We start from the raw sequence: 9,227 nt of genomic DNA, 5'->3' as shown, positions 1-9,227 counted from the left end.
GACAGTGCGGCGCTCCCTCAGCACTGCGTTGGGAGTGTCGGCCTAGATTTTGCGCTCAAGCCCCTGGAGTGGGACTCGAACCCACGGCCTCCTGACGTCGATGCCAGAGTGCGGCCCGCTGATCCACGGCTGCTGCCCTGGAGTGCGAGAGCGTTGCACTCCCCGCCACCATCGCGCCTCACCCTGACCAACGCCGAACAAAATCCGAGAGCGGCCCCATTCGCCCCCGATTTCGCAGCAGCCCACCGCCCCGCTCTCTCGGCACTGGCAGGCAGAGGCTGCGGCCCTCCCCCCCCCCCCGTAGAGCAAGTGAAAAATATAATACCTACAAATATTTCTTATTTTCATAAACGTCGTGCAGCTTCAGTACGTGAGGGTGCTCAATCAACTTCAAAATGGCGATCTCCCGCTCCACCTGTGGCAAACCGCAAAAGAAAGATCGTGAGGGCCCGCCCGGATTCAATCAGGGTAACCACGGTGACAGGGCCGAGTGTCGGAGCATGAACAGGGGCAGGAGCAGGCCATTCAGCCCCTTCGGGCCTGCTACACCATTCAACTCGATCAAGCCTGATCTAGGCCTCAACACCATTTCCCCCGCTTTTGCTCCATATCCAACAAAAGTCTGTATCAGTCTTGACAGCTCCAAATGCCCTCCCCCCAGCGTCCACAGCCTTTTGGAGGAGAGGATTTGCGATTCAGGAAAGGATAAACAGGGAAGGCTGAGGGCGGGCCAAATGGAGGTCTTTAAAATGATGAAAGGTTTTGATAGCGTGGATACAGAGAGAGTGTTTCCACTTGTAGGGGAAGAGCATAACTAGAGGCCATCAATATAAGATAGTCACCAAGAAATCCAACAGGGAATTCAGGAGAAACTTCTTTACCCAGAGAGCGGTGAGAATGTGGAACTCGCTGCCACAGGGAGGGGTTGAGGCGAATAGTATCGAGGCATTTAAGGGGAGGTTGGACAAGTATATGAGGGAGAAGGGAATAGAGGGTTATGCTGATAGAGTTAGATGAGGAAAGATGGGAGGAGACTCGAGTGGAGCATAAACGCCGGCACGGACTGGTTGGGCCGAATGGCCTGTTTCTGGGCCGTATATCCTGTGTAATCCTACTACGCTTTGTGTGAAAAAGTGTTTGCTGATTTCCCTCCAAAACACCCGAGCACTAATTTGAAGAATGTGCCCCCCTTGTTCCGGACCCACCCGCAATCAGAGGAACTAATTTCTTTGTATCTGAATCCTTTTAACAATTTAAACAGCTCGGTAAGATTGCCCCTCTATACTCAAGGGAATCCAAAGTCAAGTTTAATGCAGCTTGTCCTCATCATTTAACCCTCTATCATTCTGGGGAATGTGCACTGCTCCGAGGCCAATATATCTTCCCTGAGGGGCGGGGCCCAGATACAGGAACGTAATCAAACAAGATTGGACACCGAGCCACATACGGAGATATTAGGGCAGATCAAGATTCCATTGCAACATCCCCTCACCCTACATCTATTCTACCCTACGTCAACTTCAGCTCATCCAAAACTCGGCCGCCCCGTGTCCTAACTCGCACCGAGTCCCGCTCACCCATCACCCCCTGTGCTCACTGCCCCGTGTCCTAACTCGCACGGAGTCCCGCTCACCCATCACCCCCTGCGCTCGCTGCCCCGTGTCCTAACTCGCACCGAGTCCCGCTCACCCATCACCCCCTGTGCTCACTGCCCCGTGTCCTAACTCGCACCGAGTCCCGCTCACCCATCACCCCCTGTGCTCACTGCCCCGTGTCCTAACTCGCACGGAGTCCCGCTCACCCATCACCCCCTGCGCTCGCTGCCCCGTGTCCTAACTCGCACCGAGTCTCACTCACCCATCACCCCCTGTGCTCCGTGTCCTAACTCGCACCGAGTCCCGCTCACCCATCACCCCCTGTGCTCGCTGCCCCGTGTCCTAACTCGCACCGAGTCTCACTCACCCATCACCCCCTGTGCTCCGTGTCCTAACTCGCACCGAGTCCCGCTCACCCATCACCCCCTGTGCTCACTGCCCCGTGTCCTAACTCGCACCAAGTCCCGCTCACCCATCACCCGCTGTGCTCACTGCCCCATGTCCTAACTCGCACCGAGTCCCGCTCACCCATCACCCCCTGTGCTCGCTGACCCGTGTCCTAACTCGCACCGAGTCTCACTCACCCATCACCCCCTGTGCTCCGTGTCCTAACTCGCACCAAGTCCCGCTCACCCATCACCCCCTGTGCTCGCTGCCCCATGTCCTAACTCGCACCGAGTCCCGCTCACCCATCACCCCCTGTGCTCGCTGCCCCGTGTCCTAACTCGCACCAAGTCCTGCTCACCCATCATCCCCTGCGCTCGCTGACCTACATTGGCTCCCGGTTAAGCAACGCCTCGATTTCAAAATCCCCCTCCCTATCTCTGTAATCTCCTCCAGCCCCACAACCCCCCCGAGATGTCTGCGCTCCACCAATTCTGCCCTCCTGAGCATCCCTGATTATAATCGCTCAACCATCGGTGGCCGTGCCTTCTGTTGCCCGGGCCCCAAGCTCTGGAACTCCCTCCCTAAACCTCTCCGCCTCTCTACCTCTCTCTCCTCCTTTAAGACGTTCCTTAAGAACTACCACTTTGACCAAGCTTATAGTCTCCTTATATGGCTCAGTGTCAAATTCTGTCCGATTACGCTCTGGCGAAGAGCTTTGGGACTTTTTTATAACCACTGTAACTGCGGTATATAAATGAAAGTTGTTTGTTGGTGTTGAAGCCGGGGTGTTGTGCGACTTTGTATCTCGGAGATGCTGGTGTTGCCATGACATTGCTGCCCTTGTCCCTCTCGGTGGGGGGGTGGGGGGGCGGGGAGGTGCTGTCAGAGTAACCTGGGAGAGTGGTGTACACCAAGCCTCGAACCCAGACCCTGCGTAAGAACTGACACAGGCCACCAGAAGGTAGCTGGAGCGGGCGTGCAGATCAGCCATGGTCAGATTGAATGCCGGGAACAGGCTCGGCGGGGGGGGCCTGCTCCTGTCCGTGTGTGTGCAGCAAATGCTACCGGTCACTACGATTAGCCAGCAGAGAGCGGGGCGGTAACTGGACAGACCGTGCAGTGGAGCGGGGAGGCTGCGGCTGCAGGCAAAACACTGGGTCCTCCACCCCCACCCCCACCCCGAGCCCCTAAGTTCAGCTGTGCTGCTGTGGCCAGACCCGAGGGTGAAGGAGGGAAGGGGTAAAATGCCCTCAGGGCTCCTCCCGTGAGGCAATTCGAAAGTGGCGTTTGCTTGGGAGGGGGGGCTTCATCGTCGGCATGATGCCCATCTGCTCACCAACTCGGCCATGGATGGCGAGAGGCCCAAGGTGACCACTTGACCACACGGCCTGGTGTCTTTGCCCTGAGTGGTACTCATCAAAGAACAGAAGAATTAGGAGCAGGAGTCGGCCATTCGGCCCCTCGAGCCTGCTCCGCCATTCAATAAGATCATGGCTGATCTTCGACCTCAACTCCACTTTCCTGCACTGTTCCCGATATCCCTCGATTCCTTTAATATCCAAAAACCTATTGATCTCTGTCTTGAATATACTCAAAGACTGAGCCTCCACAGCCCTCTGGGGCAGAGAATTCCAAAGATTCACCACCCTCTGAGTGAAGAAATTTCTGCTCATCTCAGTCCTAAATGGCCGACCCCTTATTCTGAGACTGTGACCCCTGGTTCTAGACTCCCCAGCCCAGGGGGAAACATCCTCCCTGCATCTACCCTGTCAAGCCCTGTAAGAATTGTGTATGTTTCAATGAGATCACCTCTCATTCTTCTAAACTCTAGAGAATATCGGCCTAGTCTGCTCAATCTCTCCTCATAGGACAATCTCCCCATCCCAGGAATCAGTCTGAGGAACCTTCATTGCACTCCCTCTATGACAAGTATATCCTTCCTTAGGTAAGGAGACCAGAACTGTGCACACTGCTCCAGGTGTGGTCTCACCAGGGCCCTGTATAATTGCTGTAAGACGTCTTTATTCTTATACTCAAATCGTCTTGTAATAAAGGCCAATAAAGGTCCCAGGGCTGTGACAAACTGACCCAAGTACCCGCAATGTTGTCATTAAAATTGGCCTATAAGCCCCTGGATTACTAAGAGGGAAAATTAAAACAGGCCATGGTCCCCCGCCTCGCCCCACTCCTCCTGATTACCCTCCCATGACCCCTGCTAGGAACACGTGCCGCTCGGCCTTGGATCAGGCTCGACTGTGATGCTTCCGTGGTTGAACAGCCGCCAATGTCGGGGCTCAAACATGGAGAACTGAGGCACTGGAGGACGTACTGACACCTGTGTGACTGTACCCAGCAAGGGGGATTGACACTTTTCATGGATCGCCTGTAACCAGGAGGTGGCCACTCGGCCCATTGTATCCGTGTTGGTTCCTTGCGCTAGCAATCCGAAACTACTTCCCCTGCCTATCTCCCTCCCTATAGGCCCTGTATCTCTGCCCCAAATATTTATCCTATTTTCCCCTCAAACCATACAATGATCTCTGCCTCAACCATTCCCCGTGCTCCAAGGTCCCTCAGAGCAAAGGAACTTCTCCAAAACCCTCTCCTCACTCTCTCAGTGATCATCGTAACTGACCACTGACTCCCCAACCAGAGGAATCACAGAACGGTTACAGCACAGAAGGAGGCCATTCGGCCCGTCGAGCCCGTGCCGGCTCTCTGCAAGAGCACCTCAGCCAGTCCCACTCCCCCGCCCTTTCCCCGAAGCCCTGCAAATGTCTTTCCTTCAGATACTTATCCAGCTCCCTTTTGAAAGCCACGATTGAGTCTGCCTCCATCAGCCTCTCAGGCAGCGTATTCCAGATCCTAACCACTCGCTGCGTTAAAAACCTTTTTCCTCGTGTTGCCTTTAGTTATTCTGCCAATCGCCTTAAATCTGTGTCCTCTGGTTCTTGACCCTTCCACCAATGGGAATAGTTTCTCTCTATCTACTCTGTCTGGACCCCCCTCGTGATTTTGAAATAGCTTTTTTTCCCCTATTCACTCGACCGAAACCTTTGGCAATTTAAAAAACCTATCTTACATCTCTCAGTCTCCTCCGCCAGTAAAAATACGAGAAGCGGGGATGAAACTGGACAAAAAGGAATGCAAAATGGCAAGCAGCGTTGAAATGAGCAGATAATCTGCTGATTTTTATTAACAACAACAACAACCTGTATTTATATAGCGCCTTTAACGTAGTGAAACATCCCAAGGCGCTTCACAGGAGCATTATGAGACAAAAATGTGACACCGAGCCGCATAAGTAGAAATTAGCGCAGGTGACCAAAAGCTTGGTCAAAGAGGTAGGTTTTAAGGAGCGTCTTGAAGGAGGAAAGAGAGGTGGAGAGGCGGACAGGTTTAGGGAGGGAGTTCCAGAGCTTAGGGCCCAGGCAACAGAAGGCACGGCCACTGATGGTGGAGCGAGTATAATCAGGGATGCTCAGGAGGAATCAGGCAGAATTAGAGGAGCGCAGACATCTCGGGGGGAATTATGGGGCTGGAGGAGATTACAGAGAGAGGGAGGGGCGAGGGCCATGGAGGGATTTGAAAACAAGGATGAGAATTTTGAAATCGAGGCGTTGCTTAACCAATGTAGGTCAGCGATGGGTGAGCGGGACTTGGTGCGAGTTAGGACACAGGTAGCCGAGTTATGGATCACCTCTAGTTTACGTAGGGTAGAGTGTGAGAGGCCAGCCAGGAGTGTGTTGGAATAGTCAAATCTGGAGGTAACAAAGGCATGGATGAGAGTTTCAGCAGAGGATGAGCTGAGGCAGTGGGTGGAGATGGGCGATGTTACGGAGGTGGAAATAGGCGGTCTTAGTTATGCTGCGGGCATGTGGCCGGATGATTCTATTAACGATGATTCTCACCTTCATGAGGACCGACTCAGTCAGTTTCTCCCGGTTCACGATCTTTATTGCGACCTTCTGTCCCGTAATGCAGTGGATCCCAAGCTTCACCAGCCCTGCAACGAAAGACAAGGGAAAGGCACATTATACATGTTCCCTGGATCACTCACTGGGGGATTGTGGGATAGAGGATGAGTCACTCTGCTCCTCCCAACAGGCTCTGGGCCTTGCTGATGGACCTCTCCATTTCAAAGAGAACTTCCTGTTCAATCCGCTTCATAGTTACTGCAAGAAGAAAAGAACAGAACAGAGAGAGATGGGGAGGGAGAGAGGGAGAGAGAGAACCATTGTGAGATAGAGAGAGGGGGAGAGAGAGCGGGAGAGGGGGGGAGGAAAGAGAGCCATTGTGAGATAGAGAGAGGGGGAGGGAGAGAGAGGGGAGAGAGAGCCATTGTGAGATAGAGAGAGGGGGAGGGAGAGAGAGGGGAGAGAGAGGCGGGGAGAGAGGGAGGGAGGAGAGAGTGGGAGGGGAGAGAGAGAGAGGAAAGAGAGAGAGGAGAGAGAGCCATTGTGAGATAGAGAGAGGGGTAGGAAGAGAGGGAGAGAGAGCCATTGTGAGATAGAGAGAGGGGGAGGGAGAGAAAGAGCCATTGTGAGATAGAGAAAGGGGGAGGGAGAGAGAGGGGGAGAGAGAGGGGGGGAGAGAGAGAGCCATTGATAGAGGGGGAGGGAGAGAGGGCGAGAGAGAGCCATTGTCAGATAGAGAAAGGGGAGGGAGAGAGGGGAGAGAGAGAGCCATTGTGAGATAGCGAGAGGGGGAGGAAGAGGGGCAGGAGAGAGGGGGAAGGTGAGAGAGAGAGGGGACGGAGTGAGAGGGGGAGGGAGAGAGGGGGTAGGGAAAGAGGGGGGAGAGAAAGGGAGAGAGGGGGGGGAGAGAGAGCTATTGTGAGATAGAGAGAAGGGGAGGGAGAGAGAGGGGGAGAGAGCCTTTGTGAGATAGAGAGAGGGGGGGAGAGAGAGGAGAGAGGGGGGAGGGAAAGAGGGGGGAAAGAAAGGGAGAGGGGGGAGAGAGAGCCATTGTGAGATAGAGAGAGGGGGAAGGAGAGGGGGGAGAGAGAGAGGAGAGAGGGGGAGGGGAGAGAGAGCCATTGTGAGATAGAGAGAGGGGGGAGAGAGAGGGGGGGGAGAGAGCCATCGTGAGATAGAACGAGGGAGAGGGAGAGAGAAGGGAGGGGAGAGGGGCAGAGAGAGCCATTGTGAGATAGAGAGAGTGGAAGGGAGAGAGAGAGCCATTGTGAGATAGAGTGAGGGGGAGGGAGAGAGAGAATGACAGTAAATTGGAGAGAGGAGGTAGAGAGAGAGCGAGAGAGAGAGTGTAAGATGGAAGGATGGAGGGAAGGAGAGGGAGGGAGAGAGAGAGAGATAGTCTAAGATGGAGAGAGGGAGAGGGAGGGGGAGAGAGAGCAAAAGCCATTGTGAGATAGAGAGAAGTGGAGGGAGAGAGCGCGGCAGTGTAAGACAGAGAGTGAGGGAGCGAGGGAGAGTGAAAGAAAGAATAAGGGAGTGGAGGGTTATGGGGAGCGGGCGGGGAAGTGGAGTTGAGACCAAGATCAGATCAGCCATGACCCTATTGAATGGCGGAGCAGGCTTGAGGGGCCGAATGACCGATTCCTGCTCCTAATTCTTGTGTTGTTATGAGAAAGAGAGACAGTGTAAGATGGGGAGATGGGTAAAGAGAGAGAGAGAAGACGCCATCGTGAGATAGAGTGAGGGGGGAGAGAGAGAGGAGCAGAGAGAGAGAGCCATTGTAAGATAGAGAGGGAGAGAGAGAGGCAGTGTAAGGGAGAGAGGGAGGGAGAGAGAGGCAGTGTAAGATGGAGAGCTGGGGAGGGAGAGAGAGATAGTGTAAGGGAGAGAGGGAGAAAGTTATCCCATTACAGGGGAAGACCCTCTTTCTCAGTGTAGACTGGGTCGCCCTTTCTCTATTCCCCCCACCCCTTGATTGGTTATCCTCTGCCTCTCCTTGTCCCAATCATATATTGGTTTTCTCTTTCACTTTCAGTCTTGTAATGGATCATGCCTCTCTCTCTCTCCCTGTCACTCTTTCACTTTCCCTTCCTCCCTCCGATCACCGACTCTCCTAGAGTAACATCACACTGGGAACGAGATACCCGAGAGAAGGAAGAGTGAAAGGGTTAATCTCTTGCCCTGGGAAGCAGAGGGGAGTAGGTTAATCACTTGTCCTGGGAGCAGGCTTCCCGAAGCACTAACATCGACTGGGCAAAAGGGTTAACTTCCACCAGGCTCAACGCTCAGCTGTCAACAGCCGATTCAAACGAGATTACGTGTAAAAGCATTGCCTCCGTCGCATCATCAGGGGAAGCGATGGCCAATGACGATTGGAAAGGCCTGTGGGCTAGGCAGTCTAAAGCCTCTCCCCCACATCCTTTCCAAATCAAATCCCATCTGCTCCCCAGAGAGCTCAGCGCAGAGAGATGACAGGACAAGCATTCCCTCCTCGTACACTTCAAATCAAACTGGGGAATAAAAACACATAAGCGGGGGAAAGAGAACAAGTTGTCGGCCTGTCCCAGTGAGGTGTTGCTTTACAATGTCGTTCATTCCAGAGACTTGAGCACATAATCCAGACCAACGGTACTGTCATAGCTTCAGAGCACACACATCACACAGCCTGTAAAATGGCTGCAGGTTCCGGTGACCCCTGACCTGCTGGTCAGGTGACCTGCTCTTTATTAACAGCACTAGCTGCAGTAACAACGACGTCCAGAGTGTGGCGCTACAGACATTACACTTCTCCCTCCTTAATGAAGAAGTTATTATAACAAACAATCATCATACGTAACTTGCATGGTTATACATAAAGGAAATGGAGTTATTTTGCCATATTTACAAATCAAGTTTAACCACTTGTTTTCTATTTCGAAGACAATACCTTTGCTCTCGAACAGAACCTTCCAAGCATGGTGTCGAATTTAAACTCATTCGAGGCTGATCCTGAGGAAAGTTTTCCTCCAAGGGTTGCTCTTGATTTCCATTTGAACTCTCTCTAACTTCAGACTGTTTGTTTTCCTGACTCTGACTTTCTCTTGGATTTGTTTCCAGTACATTGGATTTAGGATATGTTACTGGTGTATCAAAACTATCTGATGCATCAGAAATAATAGAATCACTCCCACCTTCAACTCCTTCCATGTCTGTGGGTAAAATATGGTCAATGTGAACAAACCTAACCTGTCCATTATCAAACATCTTGACCAAGTATGTGCGAGGACCACATATCTTCACCACTCTTCCTGGTAACCACTTTACCTATTTATGGTGATAGTTCTTCACT

The 9,227-nt window shown here is 52.9% G+C and overlaps 1 protein-coding gene across 1 annotated transcript in view; it reads right to left on the bottom strand.

Moving 5' to 3' along the window:
* LOC139230283 (serine/threonine-protein kinase BRSK2-like) overlaps positions 1-9,227 on the bottom strand; it is a 190,929-nt gene that overhangs the window by 52,544 nt on the left and 129,158 nt on the right. The window contains exons 2-3 of the mRNA XM_070862112.1: positions 5,894-5,988; positions 330-415 (exon numbers count right to left, since the gene is read on the bottom strand). Of these exons, the coding sequence (XP_070718213.1) occupies positions 330-415; positions 5,894-5,988 (181 nt within the window). The remainder of the gene's footprint in view (positions 1-329; positions 416-5,893; positions 5,989-9,227) is intronic.

The sequence above is a fragment of the Pristiophorus japonicus genome, chromosome 19 (assembly GCF_044704955.1).
Source record: "Pristiophorus japonicus isolate sPriJap1 chromosome 19, sPriJap1.hap1, whole genome shotgun sequence".
NCBI lineage: Eukaryota > Metazoa > Chordata > Chondrichthyes > Pristiophoridae > Pristiophorus > Pristiophorus japonicus.
The sequence above is the reverse complement of the archived record's forward strand: the minus strand, read 5'-3'. Positions and strand labels throughout refer to the sequence as shown.